This window comes from Humulus lupulus, chromosome 4 (genome assembly GCF_963169125.1).
Source record: "Humulus lupulus chromosome 4, drHumLupu1.1, whole genome shotgun sequence".
NCBI classification, from domain to species: Eukaryota; Viridiplantae; Streptophyta; class Magnoliopsida; order Rosales; family Cannabaceae; genus Humulus; species Humulus lupulus.
In genome coordinates this window covers 162,043,083-162,066,811 of record NC_084796.1, presented here as the reverse complement: position 1 = coordinate 162,066,811, position 23,729 = coordinate 162,043,083, and the positions used below count along the sequence as shown (strand labels likewise).

Below are 23,729 nucleotides of genomic sequence, written 5' to 3'. Positions count from 1 at the left end.
GGGTCACGGCGTGTCCCCGTGAACCCAAAATTCCCTGGGTTTTTCTAGCATTTTTCCCAGCCAAATCCTCAAAATTTAACTTCAATTATACTCCCAAACCCAAATCAAGTCCAGAAATGAGTCTAGGACTTATAACAACATAGCTTAGGCATAGAAACACTCAAAATCCTACTGGACTACCATCCTAAATTAACAATCAATCATCTCTCAAAAACATAAATTTAGAACCTCAAAATACTTAAGAAAAACTAAGGATTTCAGTAACCGTACTTACTTGAATCTTACCTCAGTGGGAATTCTGAGCTTAATCTAGATGTCCCACTCCCTTAGCTTGTTCTCCCAAGTTTCCAGTTTCAAACTCAAGCCTCAACATTAGAATTTTCGAAAGTTGCCTAAGTCTTCAAGAAAGAGGAGAGGGAATCGTGGGAGAGAATATTCAGAGCTTGAGAGAGTTCCCTTCTTTGTTTTTTCCTCAGTTTCTATTTTTTTCTCAAACCACCTAGCTGCTTAAGTCCAGTCTTAACTTGAAGAGACCAAAATACCCCTTAATTAACACAGCCTCTCCTTTTTCCCACAAGAGAAATATGGTCATTGACCCCAATTCCCGCTAACTCCTCGAGTTGTCCTATAAATTCCCAATTAATCCTGACATGCCCATTCAATCACCAAATACTTACCCATAACCCAATAAATCCCAAATATACATTAACTTCCCAAAATAACCCTAGGCTCGCCCCGAGCCGGGTATTAATCTCCGTTGTGACTATTCCGCCAATCCAATCACCAGGATCGCCTGGAGCTGTATACAATAAATATATCCACATAATAATGTGGTCTCAACCATTTAACACATAGAATCACATTTATGGCCGCTACGGGCCAATATTACAAACATGCCCTTATAAGCAATAACTTGCCCACATGCATATTTAATACTCATAAACATGCATATAATCATACTCATATTATCATATATTTCATGCATGCCACATAGTCACACATTTAATCAGTTAATCACACATATATCCAATTATGCTTTCCCGACATGTTAACCATGGCGCTAAACATTATTAGCATTTTTGGGACGTTACACCCAAGCTCTAGAGAGGCTTGTGCTCGCCGCCAAGCTCCAAGAAGGTGCGAGTTTGAACCCCGAGGCTTTTCCTTTCACTTGGGACTCCTCTTGGGTGCTTTACTTGATGTGGAATTTTGACATCCACACTTCTTGTTCCTTAAGTACCATTAATTCACAAGCGAATAATTAATCTATAATCAAATTATAGATTTGAGCTCATGTATCCAATTATAATAAGTTATTCACACATGTATCCAATTATGCCCTCCCGGAATGCTAATCAAGGCGCTAAACTGTATTAGCATGTTTGGGACGTTACAACTATCCCCTCTTTACTGAAATTTCATCCTTGAAATTTATTCAAACACTTTGGGATACAATCCTCGTGAATCTGTACGTAATCACAGAGTCTAGTCCTTTATCTCTTATCCTTCAGTAACTATCCCATCAGAGTGAAAATTTTATTCCATAAGACCTTATCTTCTTTTCATAATTCTATTAGCTTTTCCTTGTGCAATAAATCTGTTGAAATCATAAGGTCTCCTCACCTCGTTAGTGGTGATTATTATACATTTCCTTCCTTGACATTGGCACCGGCAACATTCAGAAGCCACCACCCATACTAATGTAAGGCTAATCTATAGGCCCCTAGCCTAGTCCTTAGTAAGATCTTAGAAGTCTTATTAAATCGGGAGTCGAAATTTTCTTCCTATCTCAAAATATCATATTCTTTCTTAGTTTGCAATATTCGAAGAAATACAAGTATCCCGTCTTGGAACGTTGTGTTCCCATACTTGAAACTTGTGAACTCTTATGTCCTTTTAGAAAGGCAGATACTTTTGCCCTATTAATCCTATTAACTTCATTGGTTTCCCCAAACTAGTATTGAATCACAATATTCTCTGTCTTTCATTTTATTACTTAGAACAAGTACTTCTTGCTCTCTACCTTACTATATCTCATGCCGAGTTACCCTATCCGTTGATCAGTATTCACCACTGTGACTATTCCATCAAGGGACCATACTTGTCTTAATGCCCAAAACATTTATACATTCAATGTAAATTTTTCGAAATCTGAGTCACTTCTTCAGATTATCAGCTTATTTAAAGGTAACCAATAGTTCGAGGTTTCAACTTTATACTCTTTGTCTTCTAGATCCTTTTCCAAAACTTGGAAAATAAAGGGTCTCAACCCGACACTATCAATTTCGGTGTTCCACGGGGACATACAATATCCTGTTGCCCAAATGCCGTATTGTGTCACCCATTCATACGAACCGAAGTGTGTTAACTCAATCTGTTGAGTCGCAACCTTTCATGTCCAACATTCTTATTTGCTGTCTAATGTGGTCCACTCTTACGATCCACTACTATACTTTTTAATATATATATTTTTAGATTTCAACATCCATTTAAATGTCTCGGTTACAGTATTCATCTAGAATCTCCACCTCAACACCAGGTTCCATCGGATCACTCATTCGATCTTTATATCTTAATTCATTCCTACCATAGTAGTAGGATCCTGAACCATTCCTACAAGATCTTGTCTCTGAATTTCATTGTCCATAGAGGCATATCTATCCACTATCAACTGCAGATACTATATCAATCTTAATTGTTACCTCGTCTGGCTTTACTGTAATTTGTGGCGTCCTATCCAACTGGTACAAATATTTCCAACTTAGAAGGTCAACTTCCATATTAATTTTCCTTTATGCAATCAAGGGTTTCCAATATGAATCACCCATTAATTCTCACTAGGTCTTGGTCTCGAGGTTATTCCTCTACAAATGACCAAACAGTCAAAACCTTTGCGCTAATATATCCACTAATATTCCATGGATGCCAGCACTGCATCTTAACTGTGGCTACCTAGTATTATCATCAGCTTAATGTTCCATGCATAACATTTGTGTTCTTATTCTTTCATCTACTATGAAAGCACGAACAACCATCCCTTCAGTCTATACTTGGACGCGTCTTATTCTTTGATGCACCGCCTTGTAGTTTCATGTCTTTAGCAAAGACAATATCCACCATGTTGTCCTCCCGCATTCATCCATTACTTATGGATTCTAATACCATAGGGTGCTCACCAATCCTTATTCTATATTTTGAAAATCTAATACAAAACTATCCATTCAGTCCAACTTTAGGTTCTTGTGTCATCTTAATCCTGGGGGTAACTTTTTTCGAATATGCTTCAAGTAGTAACTGACGTGTCTTACTGGTCTCATTGTACTTCTTACCCCTCAATAGTTCTTCGGTAATTTCTTTGTGGCTTCTGACTGAAGTCCTTCATATATGATCCCATCACTTCCTATAACGTGACCTTCAATATCTTTGGAGAAATCAAAGCTTCCACTTTCTGGAGCCTTACCTGAAACCTTGCTTCATTAGTGTTAATATTATCAATGCATTAGTTATTCGCGTTCTGATTCGAACTGGGAGTAAACCAACACATTCCTAACCAATCTGGATATGGCTCATCCTTGTTGTTCCTGTACTCTCTACTTGTCAAACTTACCTGTGTCGTTGAAGCATTGGTCAGTTAAGAACCTTCACTGATAATCCATCACGTCCTACTTGGTGCAAGAAGTGATTCCTAGAATGTCTCTTTCCTTGATCCTCAGCTAATAATAACTAGATCAAAAATCAATTCCTAAGAACATTGTTTTATCTTGCACTTGGCAATTGAACCCTTCATCCTTAATAGGCATTGTCAACGTATTCCATGATGCGATGCTCCATCTGATCCATCCTCAAATCAAATACTTTTTGAACTGAACCATTAAGTCTTTCTGCTAAGCTAAAACCATTCTTCATGATGTCTCTAGTCGAGTCTGTCCATACCCAAAGTCCGTAGCGTACCCAATAATTCTCTGTGCACCCATCTGAAACCTTGGTAATCCAGTTTCCGTTCAATCTAACTCATATATTCCAGGTGTTATATACCCCCAACGTCCAGACATCTCGTAGACGCAACTGGGTCCTTCCCTTCCAAATCTAGAAATTATTACTGTCTCTTGTAATCCATGGTTGTCCCTTATTTAACATATTAACTCCTACCCAGGCTCATATCAAAACTCTCATATGACGAGTTCGATTACTTTTACTATAAACCTTTTACTGCTAGCATTCCAATTCTTCTCTTGGAAGTTACCAACTTTTGCCAGCAGGCACCAATATCTCAAGACCCATTGTATAACAACCTTGAGGCATGTACTCCATATCTGAATCTTTTTTGGGAGAGACGCAGCACCGAACTCTTCCAGCTCATTATATGATAAATAACGAGGACTAACAAGTCAACTGGTCGCCTCCGAGGGACTAGCCTCGAGCTTTGACTGTAACAACGCAGACCAGTCCTCCCTTCACCAATCTTAGGCCATCCGCCCTAACGAGCTTAACTATTCCATGTAGAAAACATGCCTTCACTTAGTGTCCTCCCAGGTGGTGTCTCCCGCGTCTGTTTCATTCTAAATAACTTTAGCAGGCCTCATCACCGCTCTGGCGGCGAATCTGTAAACTATAACCCTTCCTATCAAAACCAGGAGTAGTAGAATTATCAAGGGTCCTTCTTTTCTAGTTATTGGGCATCTTCCATTACTTAATCCCGCTAATGGGAATACCATTGCTCGCGCTTCTTGCCTTATGACATTCTCGCTTCATACCTCATCTCTTATGTTTTTAGTAACGAGGCCCTCCCTACGACCCGAGCATAGATGAAAATCTCATGCACTGGAGAGACCCTAATGCTCTGGGCCATCCCAGAGTTCAGTCCTTAAACAAATCGTTCTTCCTGGCCTGCACCTACTTGTATCAAATCAGAAACGGGTTGACCAACACATCAAATTTATTGACATACTCTGCCATTGTCTTACCATTTTGAACTGAGTTCATAACCTCTTTAGTCTTTGCAGTTCAAACTGCCTCATAGTAGTCTCTTTTGTCAAGTCACTGTCTGAATTCCTCCCAACCAATCATGACAACATTCTGGGTCTGGGGTACTACTTCCAACCACATTCAGGCATCTCCCGCCACTTATGCATGGCACAACTACTTTATCATGACCTACCATTCTCATATCATGATGGAAGGAGTTAATCACACCCATTTATTGATCAGTTCTTGACCAAACCCAAACCTTCCTCGAAAACTAGAGGATAATGCTAATAACATCATTCATACGATAACTCTTATCAGTTCCATCCTCAGGTTGAACTAACACTGGTGCCCTTACTGTCAAGACATACGAAACAATGTTTCCCCGATGGAAACCACTGTCTTAACAATCTAATCTCCTTATCCTAATCTAGCTGCCTTACTCCCATACCAGCAAACATCTGCTGTTGGTATAAAAGGTTCCCGGACCAAGACCTAGCCTCCGGGACATCAAATCCCACTAAACGGGGTAGTAAGAACGATCCCAAGGCCTAAGGTTTGGATTCCCACGATGAAAACCCCCTTCTGGCCAAAAATTCCACTAAGGGCCGCGACCCTACTCCACCATGTCGTGGCCCGCCTCCTCAAACAGAAGCGGCCACAACCCAGCCACCCACACGCATCGCGGCCCTACCTTCCCCATGTCGCGGCTCTATGGCCTTCCAGCACCCCCTTGCTTCTTCATCAAGCTTGGGCTGCGATGCTCTAGAACAGAGCCGCGACCCCACCCAAAACCAAGCCAAAAACCCCTGTTTTTCCTCTTCGAACTCAATTCAAAACCTCACTAAAACACTTCCAACACCACAAAGCAAAGGTCCCAACTATTACCACAATTTTCCATCATATAACCAACAAAACCTAAGCCTTAAGCCATCCAAAACCTCATCAAATTCCCATTCCAATGATCAAAACTCCAACCTCAAAACTAACACCAAAAACTGAGTAAGAAACCAGAAAATTGAACTAAAACCTTACCTTAAACTCGAATTGAATTCTCTTCAATGGTTGAACCCAAGCCTAAACCCTCAAGCCTTGATTCCCATACTTGAACTTTCAATCTTGGCTTCAAAAATTCAAAGGAAGGGAGAAGGAGATGATTGGGGAGAGAGAGGAAAGGAAACACTCAACTTTTTTTTTCTTAAGCTTCAACAACTTCTTAAAGTTATATATATCCTTCAGGTCAAAAGACCAAAATGCCCTTAGGCTTATCTTCTTTCCTTCATAGCCCCCAAGGGTAAAATAATCATTTCCCATCTAATCTCGCTAATCATAATTAACGTCCTCCAATTCTCATTATACCCAATATTCTCAAATGCTAATAAATCAAATCTCATTACCCTTTAATTCCCGGTAATGTTCTAATCACCAAATTACCCCGAGACTCAAAACTAACCCTGTGATGACCAGGCCGATAACTTGCATTCAAAGATCGTCTAATGTCGAATGGCTCGAAAAAATCCACATATAATGTGGTATTATTCATAATTCACCCACATGGATGAAAATTCACAATTACACCCTCAACGGGCCAAATTACCAAAATTCCCTTATAATTAAAAATGGACCCATATGCATGCATTTATCATCATATTATAATATAATTCACATAACACATGCATATAATCATTGAATAACATAAACCTTATTAGGAAATTTGGGGCATTACAGGTGCAGTTTTTTTACCTCAGGTTTCGAGCAACATACGACAGCCCTGAGCACGATCCCTAATCCTTGAGCCCTTGCGGTATAACCTAGTCACAATGATATAATGGATAACCATAAGATTCTATACCATTAAGAACATTGGATTAAAATACTAGCTTATGGGGCCTCGATTTATACTAAACCGGGTAGTAGAAATTGTCCTGAGTGCTTAAGTTTAGATCCCCGAGCCTCCTGAGCCTTAAGACAAACCTATGCTAAAACTGTCTAGGCGGGCCACAACCTAGCCCTGAGGGTCACGGCGTGCCTCAAGTTAGAGGCGCATCCTCTACATCTAGAAGGAGGTGGGCGCACCTATGAATTAACAAACCCTCCCAAGGCATCTGGGGCACGCAGGCTGCGACGCCCAAGAACTTGGTTGCGGTGCGCCCCCGTGAACCTAGAATCCCCTGGGTTTTTCCAGCATTTTTTCCCAACCAAATAATCAAAATTCAACTTCAATTATACCCCCAAACCCAAACCAAGTCCAAAAACGAGTCTAGGACTCTTAACCACATAACTTACGGATAGAAACTCTCAAAATCCTAGTGGACTACAATCCCAAATTAACAATAAATCATATCTCAAAAACATAAATTAAGAACCTCAAAATACTTAAGAAAAACTAAGGATTTCAGTAACCATACTTACTTGAATCTCACCTCAGTGGGAATTTCGAGCATAATCTAGATGTCCCACTCCCTGAGCTTGTTCTCCCAAGTTTCTAGCTTCAAACTCAAGCCTCAACATCAAAATTTTCCAAAGTTGCCTAAGTCTTCAAGAAAGAGGAGAGGGAACCGTGAGAGAGAATGTTCAGAGCCTGAGAGAGTTCCTTTCTTTGTTTTTTCCTCAGTTTCTAGTTTGTTCTCAAACCACCCAGCTGCCTAAGTCCACCCTTAACCTGAAGAGACCATAATACCCCTTAATTAACACAACCTCTCCTTTTGCCCACAAGGGCAATATGGTAATTGATCCTAATTCCCGCTAACTCCTCGAGTCGTCCTATAAATTCCCAATTAATCTCGACATGCCCATTTAATCACCAAATACTTACCCATAACCTAATAAATCCCAAATATACATTAACTTCCAAAAACATCCCTAGGCTCGCCCCGAGCCGGGTATTAATCTCCGTTGTGACTATTCCGTCAATCTGCTCACTAGGATCGCCTGAAGCTATGTACAACAAATATATCCACAATAATGTGGGCTCAATAATTTAACACATATAATCACATTTATGCCCAATATGGGCCAATATTACAAACATGCCCTTATAAACAATAACAGGCCCACATGCATATTTAATACTCATAAACATGCATATAATCATACTCATATTATCATATAGTTCATGCATGCCACATAGTCACACATTTAATCAGTTAATCACACATATATCCAATTATGCTTTCCCGACATGCTAATCATGGCGCTAAACCCTATTAGCATTTTTGGGACGTTACACCCAAGCTCTAGAGAGGCTTGTGCTCGCCCCTAAGCTCCAAGAAGGTGCGAGTTTGAACCTCGAGGCTTTTCCTTTCTCTTGGGACTCCTCTTGGGTGCTTTACTTGATGTGGAATTTTGACATCCACACCTTTTGTTCCTTAAGTACCATTAATTCACAAGCGAATAATTAATTTGTAATCAAATTATAGATTTGAGCTCAATAACCATTCATTTCCAAAATTAACCCCTAAGGGAACCAATATTCGATTCGTTAGGAAAGTATGGATTCCATTATTGTAAATCATGTTCCTACCTATTCGTGATATTGAATCTCTAAAACAAAAGTCGCTAGCCTCATTATACTGAGAAACCTTAACGAGTCAATCAAAATATCCAATAAGCACAAAGAGGAGTTCATGACTACTCATGATTTAGAGTGATCTATAAATGATAATCTATTATTATAAGAATTAAATCTTTATGGAAAACGATAGTTTATTCATATCGATCTTGTAATATATAATCTCTATTATATACAATACATTTACCAATATGTCTGTCAACATCACTAATTAGAATCTAGGCTACTTGCATCCTGTATGTTTAGTAAACCGTACTAGTAAAAATTCATTAAAGATTCCTTACTTTAATATGTTACTGACTATTTTATTCATTGTATATGATCTTAATTCTCTCCTACTAATACAAGATCATATCCTTATAAATGAATATAGAATTTTCTTGATATTAATATAAATTATTCAAATAATAATTATAACATTCAAATATAATAAAATTGTACTTTTAATTAAATTAATAAAATGTCTTTACATACTTTTAGGGCATAAATCTTAACTTTTTTTCCTTTTCATAAATTATATGGAGACATATTGTATTTTTTCATAGGAATATGATTCAAAATATTACATGTGGAGAACAAGGCTTCAAACCACAAATGAAGAGTCAATTTAGAATGTAATAGCATAGCATTAACCATTTCAAGAAATGTCCTATTTTTCATTTCCGCTATCCCATTTTGTTGTGGAGTATATGGGGCGGTACATTCATGTGTTATACCACGCTCTTCACAAAATAAGTTCAAATCATTTGAAAAGTATTAACCACCCCTATCACTTCTAAGCACTTTAATTTTCCTTTCCAATTTATTTTCAACTTTGGTTTTATATATTTGAAACACATCAAATGCCTCATCTTTATTCTAAAGAAAATAAACATATGTTAACCTAGAATAATCATTAATAAAGATGATAAAATTCCTACTTCAACCTATACTCAGCATACCATTTAGTTCATAAAAATCACTATGTATCAGATCTTGCAAGTTAGAATTTCTATCAACGTTAGGCAAATGCTTTTTAACCATTTTTGATTATATACTGTTGACTGTGAATTTAGCCAACGACGTGAGAACGTCAACTACGACAACCTTCAAGAGAATTATAAACGACAACAGACAGTTTTTTATGAACGGAAGTAAATAACACAAGGTTTTTATAGTGGTTCAGCCCCGATGATCGGTAATAGCCTACTCCACTTAGAGATTTTATTACTATATTCACACTCAAGATCAGATGAACCTTGTCAACTGAGTTTCTTCAGTGTGAGATACTCTAGAATACAAAAATGGGTTTTTCTCAAGAACAACACACTTTCTCTCTCTAGAATACAGATTCACTCTCAATTTTTTGCCAAAAGTCCTTTTACGATCCTCCCAAGTCCCTATTTATAGACCTGGGTTCTCAACTGATATCCCCTTTTGATAGGGATATTCCATTATTTACCTAATATTTATATTACAAAATAAACATTCAAAATATAACTGATCCCTAATTTCGAGTGAGGATTGAGTGATTCCCGGATGCTTGGACCAATTCTCACTGAAGTAGTTTCGGGCAGTTTGACGTAGCTTCTCATGCATGTTGACTATTCTTCAAGCTTTCAAGCTTTACGTAGGTCAAAGGTGGCATACGCATGGCTATCCTTGGACCAAAGGCCAACTACACTCGAGGTATACTTCTCCATTGTGTCCGATCGGACACAATGGTTGTCTTCTTTGGCTTAAGGTGGTTCAAACCATCTTATTTGACTCCTTCAATCAAGGTCCAATATGACCTTACACTTTGCACCTCGGACCAAGATGGTCCGAGCCATCTTCTTCCTAGCTTATCCTCGGACCAACATGGTCCAAGCGCTCCTGCAGGCGTCTTGCGCGATCGGGGGAGGTCATGTGCGATCGGGGGAGGCCTTGTGCGATCGGGGGAGGCCTTGTGCGATCGGGCATAATGCCCCTTGGACCTAAATGGTCCAAGCTTCCTTTGTTTAACCAAGGTGCGATCGGGGGAGGCCTTGTGCGATCGGGGGGAGGCCTTGTGCGATCGGGCATAATGCCCCTTGGACCTAAATGGTCCAAGCTTCCTTTGTTTAACCAAGGTCCGATCGGATCTTGGTCCTCTCTCTTCGGACCTAGGTGGTCTGAGCCACCACCTCTCCTTGGATCAATATGGTCCAAGGTACTCATAAGTACCACGTCCGATCGGGCACACATCCTTCTCCTTGGGCCAACTAGGTTTGAACCCCTTCGCTCAACCAAATGCTCGATCGGGCATTAGGCTTCTCTCCTCGGACCAAGGTGGTCCGAGCCACCATCTATTCCTCCTTGGACCTGAATGGTCGAAGGTACCTCCTATGTGTATGCTCGATCGGCCACTATGTGGCTTTCCCCTTTTGAGTAAAACTTGAGCCTTATTCTTTTTGAACTTATTCGAGCCAAGCTTAACAAGAGGTCCCCTAAGCTTAGGTCTGATCGGACCTACTGTTTTTATATCTTGAACCAAAATTCATACCTCCCTTTCACTTTCTTGGTCTTGGCACCAATTTAATTATAGGGGTCTTTAAACTGAGGTCTGAGCCAAGCAAACTCAAAGTTCTCCAACCCTGGGGTAAGCCTCCTTTCTCCAAGCGACCCCCAGTCTAAATACTCTCTTCGATTGGGCGTATTTGGCTTGACTCTCTGTCCCATTCCTTAACTAATGTATTAGGCCATTACCAAGCCAGATCACCTTACTAACTTATGCCACGTGTCCATTTCACCGCCACGTCATTCTTTTCAAATTTTTGGGACAACATTTGCCCCCCAAGTTTATTATATGATTTATTCACGTAATAAACTTTTTCTTCGGCTGACGTCATTATAAAAAATAATAACTGTTCATCTTCATGCAGCAGACCCACGATGACTGCAAAAATCCACCCATGATCGTGGAGGAAAGATAATCCCAGAATACCAGAGGTTCAAAAGTAAATGAAAAACCCACTTTTTTCCCTTCAAATATCCCCACTTTACATTCTCTTCTTCACACATACAAAAAAAAAAAAAAAATATATTCTAAAAACCCTTCATCTTCTCCCTTGGCCGAAACCCTCTCAAGGACTCCCTCCTCTTGCCGACTTTACAATCTTCAAGGGGAGCTCTTCATCTTCAAGCATCCTCCAAGCAAAATCAAAGCTCTCCAACCTTGGGTAAGTCTTCTTCTCCATGCCTCTTAGATTGCTACATTTTCTTTTCTAAAAAAAATGTCATGGCCGAATATGCTTGTCCCTTGGATGTTCTTGAAGTTCTTGAATATGTCTTGTTCAATGTGTTTGCTTGTGGTCTTGATAAGGTTTGTGGCATGGGTAACCCGAATTTTCCCTTAAGCTTTTAGGAATTTCAAGACATTTTTGGTATTTTGACATAAACATGAATATGGGTTTTGAGGGTTTTGATAGTGTAATGTAATGGGTTTTTAAGAACATGAAGAAAACCTTTCACTTATATGTTTTGATCTTGTTTTTTGTTTATGTAAATGATGGAATGTGTTTGAGACTAGGGATTTTTAGGGCTTTGTTTATTTGGTTCGGATTCAAGGTAGGCAAAGTATGCCATTAGGGGTCATTTTTTACATAGTTTTTTGCCCAGAAATTCTGGGCATAAGCGAGTGGTCCGATCGGACCACACTTTGTCCTCATGGTGAACTCATGTTCGATCGGGGATGATGAACCATGGTTCAAGCTTGAGGCGTGTATCTCTTCTGAACGAGGTGAGACAACCACTTCCGATCGGGCCTTGAAAAATTTCAGATAAGTGTGTGGTCCGATCGGACCACACGCTCCTTCCTTTGCTTTTAAGTGCCCAGATTTTTACTAGTTAAATCCGAACTTCCCTAGACACCAATGCCCAGTCGAACCTAACTTGTTGCTGCTGGCTAGAAGCTTTGGAGGCACGAGGCACACCAGGCGAACTCTCGGGACCAGGGTGCACACCTCTCCTCGGGCACGCTATGCCCGATCGGGCGTTCTGGAGGCTTGCGCGAGGCTCGTGAGGTGGCGAGGCAGGACGTCTCCTGGCTGGAATGTGTCCGATCGGACGTGTCACAGGCGCTTTGGGGTTAGGCTCGCATGGAGGTAAGGTCGAATGCCCTCCCAGCCAAGCTATGTACGATCGAATGCATAGAACCTCCCTCCTGAGCTCAAAATGTGGTCCGATCGGACCATACATACTTTTCTTAGGCTTTGGCCTTTTTTCCTTCCAAACATGCAACCAACCTCTGTATGTTAACTGTGTACATAAGGAACCTAGCCTTATAGGAAGATCCCAAAAATGCCTCCTTCTACAAAGTTTAATAAGTTCAATACTTTAAGTGCCTTTTAGGCACTTTTGGGCATTAAAATTATTTTTTCCACATGCGCTATATTTTTATAACTTGGACAAAATTTTCCAAGTATATAAATAATTCTTATTTTCGATGAATTTTTTCTGTATGGTTACTCACCTCCCCATTTTTTATTCATTTTTGCAGATGAATCGCTCTGACTATAGGGGAGGTGACAATCATACGGACTCCGAATCATCCGCCCCGCAAACAATCGAGACTCCCTTGAATAGCGATTCCTCACCAGGCTCGTCTATTGGTTACACTCCAGAGGATCGTCTTTGCCGCTTCAAGCAGATCCTCCCTCGCTCAGCCTTATATCTTCTTCACGAGGAACAATTTCTTCGACAGGCTTCTCAGTCGACGATGAGGGTGAAGCAATCTAACAGGCTCCCTCAGGAACACGATCCGCAGGTTGCCCGCAGAGCAGTACAGAAGGTGGTAAAGCGCAATCAAACCTGCACTACCACAGCTTCAAGAAAGCCTTTTCTGAAATTTGCTACTGCGATCCTGGATTTGGCTGTTCAGAAGCCACGTGATGAGGGAGAAGAAGAACCCTCCTGGTTCGTTGCCGAAGCCTCAAAACTTAATCCCGCTCTATTCCAGAAACACATTGAAGCTTTAGGCTTGAGTGGGGCAAACATGACGTGTCCGGGCTCGCATCAAAGAGCCAATAGGCCCGGTGGAAGGTACTGTGCCTGGTCCAGGTACCATGTACAAGCTGGAGCAACACTCCCGCTGCACATCTATTTCCGGTCCGTAGCAGACTACTTCAACATCTCCCCATTTCAGATCACGCCGAATGGGATACAGGCACTCTCTGCGCTGTATATTCTTTATTTTCTGAATGGTTGGGACGAGCCCACCCCTCATGAGGTGCATTACCTGTTTGATCTTCGGACCAACCCTTCTCATAACAACTCAGGTTTCTTCCATTTCTATCACAGGCATAGGGGGGTTACATATCTCAATGGCATCTCCCATAAGTCAAACGCCGGGAAATATCATAAGGAATACTTCCTCACATTGGATATTGAGGCCAACAACTTGGCTTTTACGCGCTCGGGTCCGTTCGAGCGACCATTGCCCACTGAAGGGATGTTTAGGCGGGCCAAGAAATTGGCTAACATGAGTCTTAAAGAGAAGGATGTAAAAAAGTTGGTCACGTTGGACCTTCTCCAGATGGTGAGTCTGGTGCCATGTGAGCAGGATCTGGTGGTGGAAAGTACCACCGGGGAGAACGACACGCCTGGTCAGTCTACCGAGGGCACAGAGCAAATGACTGATCGGCATTCTCCTGGGCCTTCTCCGCTTTCCCGTAGACCTGGCGACTTAGTCATTAGAGAGCCTGATCCTCAGCGTAGATCTACTATTCCCGCTCAACCTGGGAAAGGAAAAGCTATCCAGGTTGAAGGGGAACTTAGCTCATCCTTGGACGACGAGGATGAGTTCCTTGATCAGATCTTCAACGCAGGTAACACATGCTTAGTGAAAATAGGCATATTTTTTATAATTGGTAATTAGAGAGCATCACAATTGTAGTATACACTTGCATATGTTTCATTATGTTTATTTCTCTAACAATCTTGTTTTTTCATCCTTGGCAGATTCAGACATGTTCAGAGATTGCGTTGCTTCAAAGAGGAAAACTGGTGATGGAAGTGGCTCTACGCCTCCACAGAAGATTCAGAAGGTAGTACCGCCAAGTCAAGGGAGGCAACCTGGGGGACCAACTACACTTCCGCCATTGACCCCCTCTTCCCTTCCTCCTTCTGCGAGCCTAACTCCTACTCACCAGGGTAGTTCGAGTGAGCTTTTTCGTGCTGTTAGCGACCTGGGCAAGGGGCTTCTTGAGGATATTGGCCGTGATGCATCGACGCTTCAAAGCCTAGACTCCTACCCTCGACTTAGTGTCGAAGTTGTCTTGAAGAGAGGACTCGCTCAATTGATGAAGGTAAGCATTTTTCCTCGAGATACTTTGTTATTAGTATTTTTACTTGTATTAACTTTTTGTCTTTCATGCAGTCACTTGTCACCATTGGTCATGCTCAGCTTCGAGCCGTAGATTACAAGGAGCTGATCAAGGTGCAGGACGATCAACTGGTGGAGGCCAGGTCCAAGCTGGAGCAAGCAGAGAGAACTATAGCTGAACGGGACGAGTCTCTCAAAAAGCAGGCTCAAAACAATGCTTCCTTGACAACTCAATTGGAGAAGCAATCCCTTGATATTAAAGAGTTAGTTCGAGACAATGAGAGGTTGATTAGCGAGAACGAAGAGCTGAAGCAAGAAAAAGAGCTTGACTTGATTCGCTTTGAGGATGCCAGTTTTGACTGCTTCTATAAGGTCTGGAAGCTGAACAAGCCTCTTAATCTTGATTGTTTCCCCAAGGAGGCCCAAGCAGAGGATCTTGCCAGATGTGAAGCAAGAGCCGCTGAAGAAGCCGCTAACCCTCCTGCACTCGCCCCAACGTGCTCTGCTATATCATTTCGAGCGAGAGGAGCATCTGATGCAGAGGAGGGAGTCGATCAACCCTCTAGAGGAGCTCGCCTGTGACTCCCTCTCGTAGTTCATCACAGTCTACTTTACTTTGTATTTTGTTGCTCGAACTAGTGAGCTATTTTGACATTTAGCACTTTACTCTTTCCTTGTTGACAATCTCAAACTTCTAAGTTTTTATTGTGCATAGCAAAGTTTTTGGATGCCTTTAATTTCACATGAGAATTTAGTTTTTTAACTTAGAAATTTTTACCATTCCATAAGTTCACACCAAATATACTTCCTCATGCTCTTATTGCTCTAACTTTTTATGAGCGTAAATGTCTTATTACACGAATATCAGTTTTTAACTTAGAATTTGAAAAATTCTAAGTTACTTAAGCTTTGTAAAACAAGTTAGCTTAAGTCAGCCCAAAAACAAACATATTTAGCGTAAATGTCTTGTTACACGAATATCAGTTTTTTAGAATTTGAAAAATTCTAAGTTACTTAAGCTTTGTAAAACAAGTTAGCTTAAGTCAGCCCAAAAACAAACATATTTGCTCGTGCTCTTATTGCCTGTGTTGAAATACATACCAGTATACCCTATGTGCCCCCCAAGTGATTGAGGGTGGATAAATCCTTGATCACTTACTACTTGATCGGATTTGTTCGAGTAGTTACTACTCGTGAAACACATGAAATACACGAAAATATATCAGTAGTTGACCACTACATAAATATTATCTAAACGTTGGTCCTCCATATTATGATACCGACCAGTTGAACACTGTCCAGTACATTAGTTTTTAAAAGACCTGTTTTGTTTAAATTATTATGACAGTTGAACACTGCCCAACAAAAATAATCAACACATATGCAAAGTTTGTAGCAAGGTACGACCACAATGCGTGTGGTCTCTTTTATTACTCGTAATAATAAATGACAAAACGTGTCTAACAACGAGTTCCAAACAAAATAACATTGTTCAAAATAATGTGACTGGGTAGCAAATAACCAGTTCACAAACAAAAAACTTAAATAACAAGTTAAGCACTTGATACAAAGCTACTACTCTGCAAGTAGTATTTATTGATAATATTTTCTCAAGTGCTCGCCATTCCAGTAGTTTCTGATTAGCTCCCCATTCAATCGAGCAAGCTTGTAAGTGCCGGGCGGTAAGACCTGTTCAATTTGATATGGTCCTTCCCAGTTCGGTCCTAGCACACCGGCTGCTGGGTCTCTAACAAACACCTTCCTTAGGACTAAATCTCCAACCTGGAACTTTCGATCTCGCACTCTGGAATTGAAGTAGCGTGCCACTTTTTGTTGATGAGCTGCTACTCTGAGGCTTGCCTCCTCTCTTCTCTCTTCGAGGAAGTCCAATGATTCTGTCAACAACTGATGGTTCTCCTCTTGGTTGTAGACGGTCCTTCTATGAGAGGGTGGATCTATCTCCACAGGTAACATGGCTTCATACCCATATGCTAAAGAGAATGGGGTATGGCCAGTTGCCGTCCGAGCGGTAGTCCTATACGACCAAAGGACTTCTGGTAACTCATCTGCCCAAGCACCCTTAGCTTGTTCCAGGCGCTTCTTCAAAGTGTCCTTCAATGTTTTGTTCACTGCTTCAACCTGCCCATTGGCCTGAGGATGGGCCACCGAGGAGAAACTTTTGGTGATGCCATGCCGAGTGCAAAAATCGGTAAATATGTCGCTGTCAAACTGGGTGCCATTGTCAGACACTATCTTTTTAGGTAGACCATAGCGACATATTATATTTTTAACAACAAAGTCCAACACTTTCTTCGATGTAATCGTGGCTAATGGTTCGGCCTCAGTCCATTTAGTAAAATAATCTACTGCAACCACAGCGAATTGCACTCCTCCCTTTCCTTTGGGTAACTTCCCGATCAAATCAATGCCCCATACTGCAAAAGGCCACGGACTTTGCATTTGCTTCAAAAGATTTGGTGGTGCTCTGGGTACCTTAGAAAATCTTTGGCACTTGTCACACCTTTTCACATATTCCATAGAGTCTTCGTTCATAGTAGGCCAGAAAAATCCTTGCCTCAAGATCTTTTTAGATAGACTCTGCCCCCCAGCATGATCTCCACAAAACCCCTCATGCACTTCAGCTAATAAGCTTTTTGACTGGTCGGGGGTTATGCATCTGAGGAGAGGTAAGGAGTATCCTCTCCTATATAACACTCCACCCACCATGGTGTACCTAGCAGCTTGCCTCATAACTTTTCTTGCTTCATTACGACCATCTGGGAGCGTCCCATGTTCAAGGTAAGCAATGATGGGAGTCATCCAGGTGTCGACTATCGTAATCGGCATGGCCTCTTTTCTATCAATACTTGGCTCTGCCAAGTACTCTACTGGAACTATATTCAGTGTTTCGGCATCTTTCGCACTTGCAAGCTTTGCCAGAGCATCAGCATTGGAATTCTGCTCTCTTGGTACTAGCTTAATGGTATACTCCTCGAACTGGGCTAGTAAATCTTTAGTTTTGTTTAAGTATGCCACCATGCGTAGGCCCCTCGCCTGGTATTCCCCTAATACTTGATAAACCACCAATTGGGAATCACTGTTTATCTCCACCGACCGGGCACGTACATCTCTAGCCAGTCGCAAGCCTGCTAAGAGGGCCTCATACTCTGCTTCGTTATTAGAAGCATTGAATCCGAACCTCAGTGCACAATGAATTCGGTGCTTCTCTGGTGTGACTAGTATAATCCCAGCTCCTGAATGGTGCTCGTTCGACGATCCATCAACGAAAAGTTGCCAAGCAGGAACTTCTTCTTTTAACCCAGTAACACTCTCCTGTTGGTTAGGGACCTCAACGATTCCGGTACACTCAGCGATGAAATCCGCCAAGGCTTGACCCTTAATAGCAGTCCTTGGTTGGTACTTGATTTCAAACTGGCCTAGCTCGACCGCCCATTTAAGTAGCCGACCAGACGACTCTGGTTTTTGCAAAACTTGGCGAAGAGGCTGGTCAGTGAGGACCTTGATGGGGTGTGCTTGGAAATACGGCCTCAACTTTCGTGATGCAAGTACCAAGCAGTAAGCCAACTTCTCAATCATGGGGTATCGGGACTCTGCTCCTATCAAACGCTTGCTAACGTAATACACTGGGTGCTGCACTTTATCCTCCTCACGTACTAAAGCAGCGCTAACAGCGTGTTCCGTGACTGCTAGATATACAAGTAGGTCCTCTCCATCAACTGGTTTAGAAAGAACAGGAGGTTGAGCCAAATGTTCCTTTATCGCCTGGAAAGCTTGTTCACACTCTGCGGTCCACTCGAACTTCTTGCCTCCTTTAAGCAGGTTAAAAAACGGGACGCACTTGTCCGTTGATTTTGAGACGAACCTGCTTAGAGCCGCAATCCGCCCAGTCAAGCTTTGCACCTCCTTTATTCTTGTGGGAGACTTCATCTCTATGAGAGCCTTGATCTTTTCAGGGTTTGCCTCTATTCCTCGGGAGTTGACAATAAACCCAAGGAATTTCCCAGAACCCACTCCAAACGAACATTTGAGGGGGTTTAATTTCATGTTATACTTCCTCAAGATTGCAAAGCAATCCTCTAAGTCTCCCACGTGCCCCCCAGCTTCTTTCGACTTCACCAGCATATCATCTACGTATACCTCCATGCTTTTGCCGATTAAGTCACGAAACATGCCATTCACCAGGCGCTGGTAGGTAGCTCCTGCATTCTTTAACCCGAAGGGCATCACTCTATAGCAATAGAGCCCTATATCCGTTCGGAAGCTGGTATGTTCTTCATCAGGAGGATGCATGCTGATTTGGTTGTATCCCGAATATGCGTCCATGAAGGACAAGGTCTCGTGACCAGAGGTTGCATCCACCAACTGGTCTATTCTCGGTAAAGGGAAACAATCCTTCGGGCATGCTTTGTTTAGATCAGTAAAATCTACACAAGTCCTCCATTTTCCATTGGGTTTAGGCACCAAGACTGGGTTTGAAACCCAAGCTGGGTAGTATGCCTCTCTAATAAACCCGTTCTCCTTCAACCGCTCTACTTCCTCCTTAAGAGCCTTTGCTCGATCCTTGTCAAGTAACCTCCTCTTCTGCTGTACCGCTGGATACCTTTCATCTACGTTGAGCACATGGCTGATCACAGTTGGTGAGATACCCACCATATCCTTGTGAGACCAGGCGAAGACATCCCGATTCCTTCGCAAGAACTCTATCAGTTGTGCTCTCACCTCAGCTTTCAATTTCTTCCCAATCTTGACCCCTCTTGTCGGGTCATTCTCATCTATAGGGACCTCCTCTAATTCCTCGGACGGTCCCACATCACTCTCATAATCCCCAAAGCGAGGATCAATATCTCTTTCCTCGCTTTGGGCAACGCCCTATTTGGTGACTTCATCACCTGATGGGGTCTTCTGCTTTTTCGAACTGGGAGTGCTCTCCTGGTCACACCCCTTCAACACCTCTTCATCGTTTACTACAACAAGACTCTGGTCTACGTCCATCTCATCCACTTCCCCTCCTTCAACACACACAATCATGTTGTTTTCCTTGGCACCTTTCTTTGCCTTAGCTATGGAGGCATTATAACACTCTCTTGCTTCCCTTTGGTCTCCTTGGACGTAGCCTACGCCAACGCTGGTCGGGAACTTCATAGAGAGGTGCCAAATTGAAACTACCGCATGCAAGTTGGTGAGTAGTGGTCGACCAATAACCACATTGTAGGCAGACGGGCAGTCAACAATCAAAAATTCAGTCATCACGGTTTCATGCTTGGGAGCTTCCCCTGTGGTGACTGGCAACTTTATTGTTCCAGCTGGTGATAGTCCCTCTCCAGTAAACCCGTAAATGACGTGAGAGCATGGTTTCAAGTCATTGATGGATAGCTTCATTTTTTCAAAAGAGGACTTATAAATAATGTTTACGGAACTTCCCGTATCAACCAGACATCTTTTCACCTTCATGTTAGCTATTTGAACTGTCACTACGAGAGGGTCATTGTGAGGATACCTCACGTGTTTGGCATCCTCCTCAGTGAAGGTGAGGGACTCACTTTCATACCTTGGGTTCTTTGATGGTCTCTCCTCCATCGTCATAACCTCGGATGTGGACGCTGCCTCCAACTCATGACGAAGGGTGCGAGCATATCTTTCCCTCGCCTTGCTGCTATCACCCGCAAGATGTGGTCCTCCACATATTGTATCTAGTGTGAAGTCCACAGGTTCAGGTTGCAAAGGTGGGGACCGTTGTCGCTTGAACCCAGGATTATTGTTGCTTCCCTCTCCTTGGGCTTTCTCTGCCTTATATTTTTTTAGTTTCCCCGAACGGAGGAGAAACTCTATCTCATCCTTAAGGTGGTTACACTCGTTCGTGTCATGACCATAGTCTCCATGGAAACGACAGAACTTGTTCTTATCCCTCTTACTCATTTCCTTCTTGATCGGAGGGGGCCTTCGGTAAGGGACCTCCTGATGGCTGGCTAGATAGATCTCTGCTCGGGTTGCCGAAAGAGTAGTGTAGTTGGTGAATCGAGGTTCATACTTCGTAGGTTTGTCATTCGACCCAGACTTAGCTTTCTTCTCACTGCGGTGGTCAGACCCGTTATTCCCACGTTTCTTACTACCGCCTTGATCATTTCCGCTATCCTTTGGAGTATCCCCCGATCCACTTGGGTTGTTCAACCCGTTCTCTCCCTTCTCAATGGCATCGTCCAACTTCATGTACTTATCTGCACGGTCCAAGAACTGTTGTAAAGTTGAAATTGGATGGCGGTGAATGCTGTCCCACAAAGGACTTCGATAAATAATACCCGAGGAGATCGCAACCATCTTCCCTTCATCTCCAACAGCGGTAGCCCGATTGGCTTCTCTCATAAACCTCTGTATGTAGTTCTTGAGAGATTCATCTTTGCCTTGCCTAATATCCACCAAGTGGTTGGCATAAACTGGAGGGGTTCGGGCAGTGCTAAACTGCCTGCAGAACTCCTTCCTAAAGCTCTCCCAAGAGGTGATGGAGTCGGGTTTGAACTTCCAGTACCACTCTTGGGCAGTGTCTGACAAGGTGGTGGGGAAGACTCTACAGCGGTAATCGTCACTCACCCCAAGCAGCTCCATCTGATCTTCGAACTTCCCAACGTGTCTCACCGGGTCTGCCTTTTCTGTATAAACTGGCAATATCGGCGCCTTGTATTTCCTTGGTGGTTGGGCTGCTCTTATTCTAGCACAAAAAGGGCTACCATTTCTGTGGTCTACTGGATCAATAACTGGTTGTTTGGATAAACCTTGTACTGCCGCCGTCAAAGCATCAAGCTGGGCTTGGATGGCTGGGGCCACTGCTGGGGACGCACTTTCGGGACCGCTAAGTCGGGCACTCCTATCCAGCGCATCCACGTCAAGTATTTCTACTCGACTAGTAGGACGGATCGGTTCCTGTCCTTCGAACGGAGCGGTCCTCCTTCTGTCATCAATGATGTCCCTTAGGTCCTTCTGAGCAGTGTTTTTTCCCAACCGGTCGAACACCGTACTCCGAGTCTTTTCGGAGGGTCTATTAGGTGGAGCGTGCTCTTTGCCATTACGCTGGTTGGGATGTCGTGGTGGCTTCCCCGTTTGAGCTGGTTGATTATCTCCCTCTCGTCGGTTATTATTCTTCTCTTTCGACTGGTTGGTGTGGTAACTGTCACCTTCATCACGCCCATGTCCATCTTTGAAGTGTGAAGTTTCCTTGCCACGAGGGGCTTTGTTATGCCCCTGCTCAGAAGGTGTTTTCTTACTGCCAGACTTATGACTTCCTGACCTGGAAGTCTCTGATCTATGGCTCCTTGAGGGGGTCTTAGAATTCCCCCTTTGGGTAGAGGCAGTGCGTGATCGTACTCCCTCCTCCTCATGACCAGGTGGGTTACCACCACCTCTTGCTGGTCTATCAGCTTTCTTTTGACCAGCCTCTATGGTCCTTGCTTTTTGAGTGGGTATCACCCCAGGCATAGCTTGAGCATTGGCTCGGGTCAACTGCGCAGCTACCTCCAGAGCAAGTGCAGCTTCGCGGTGTCGCCTGTCGGCCTCCTCTTGCTGTCGACGGATCTCCTCGCTCCTAGCGTCCATCTCTTGTCTCTGCTTGGCCATTTCCTCAGCAAAGGCCTCCTGCCTAGCATTGAACTGGGCCAACTCATCCTGGAACGCGCTCATGGTCTCCTGGAGCTCCTCAACTTCAGGAGCTACATCCTCAAGCACGACCCTAGGCTCATTCTCACGATCTTGAACGTTAGGATTTTCCGATCTAGCATGCTCCCTGGAGGTGCTTGCCCTCTTGGAGGCCGCAGTGGTGTTCTTAGGCGCCATATCGCTTTAGGGACTGTCTGTTTTCTCTTCAGGCTCTCAATGAAAGCACCAAAATGTTGACTGTGAATTTAGCCAACGACGTGAGAACGTCAACTACGACAACCTTCAAGAGAATTATAAACGACAACAGACAGTTTTTTATGAACGGAAGTAAATAACACAAGGTTTTTATAGTGGTTCAGCCCCGATGATCGGTAATAGCCTACTCCACTTAGAGATTTTATTACTATATTCACACTCAAGATCAGATGAACCTTGTCAACTGAGTTTCTTCAGTGTGAGATACTCTAGAATACAAAAATGGGTTTTTCTCAAGAACAACACACTTTCTCTCTCTAGAATACAGATTCACTCTCAATTTTTTGCCAAAAGTCCTTTTACGATCCTCCCAAGTCCCTATTTATAGACCTGGGTTCTCAACTGATATCCCCTTTTGATAGGGATATTCCATTATTTACCTAATATTTATATTACAAAATAAACATTCAAAATATAACTGATCCCTAATTTCGAGTGAGGATTGAGTGATTCCCGGATGCTTGGACCAATTCTCACTGAAGTAGTTTCGGGCAGTTTGACGTAGCTTCTCATGCATGTTGACTATTCTTCAAGCTTTCAAGCTTTACGTAGGTCAAAGGTGGCATACGCATGGCTATCCTTGGACCAAAGGCCAACTACACTCGAGGTATACTTCTCCATTGTGTCCGATCGGACACAATGGTTGTCTTCTTTGGCTTAAGGTGGTTCAAACCATCTTATTTGACTCCTTCAATCAAGGTCCAATATGACCTTACACTTTGCACCTCGGACCAAGATGGTCCGAGCCATCTTCTTCCTAGCTTATCCTCGGACCAACATGGTCCAAGCGCTCCTGCAGGCGTCTTGCGCGATCGGGGGAGGCCTTGTGCGATCGGGGGAGGCCTTGTGCGATCGGGCATAATGCCCCTTGGACCTAAATGGTCCAAGCTTCCTTTGTTTAACCAAGGTGCGATCGGGGGAGGCCTTGTGCGATCGGGGGGAGGCCTTGTG

The 23,729-nt window shown here is 42.8% G+C and overlaps 1 protein-coding gene across 1 annotated transcript; it reads left to right on the top strand.

Annotated features, from left to right (window-relative positions):
- Positions 1-14,015: 14,015 nt before the first annotated feature.
- Positions 14,016-15,440, top strand: LOC133832639 (uncharacterized). Its single transcript, XM_062262953.1, has 3 exons — positions 14,016-14,294; positions 14,569-14,841; positions 14,913-15,440. The coding sequence occupies exons 1-3, from the start codon at positions 14,016-14,018 to the stop codon at positions 15,438-15,440; spliced, it is 1,080 nt and encodes a 359-aa protein (XP_062118937.1).
- Positions 15,441-23,729: the final 8,289 nt, after the last annotated feature.

What these genes read in the sequence shown, in the direction of transcription:
- LOC133832639 (XM_062262953.1), top strand. Translation starts at nt 14,016, where the DNA reads ATGAGTCTTAAAGAGAAGGATGTAAAAAAGTTGGTCACGTTGGACCTT. An exon ending in GGAAAGGAAAAGCTATCCAG is followed by an intron (nt 14,295 to 14,568) that starts GTTGAAGGGGAA and finishes ACGCCTCCACAG; the next exon opens with AAGATTCAGAAGGTAGTACC. An exon ending in GACTCGCTCAATTGATGAAG is followed by an intron (nt 14,842 to 14,912) that starts GTAAGCATTTTT and finishes TCTTTCATGCAG; the next exon opens with TCACTTGTCACCATTGGTCA.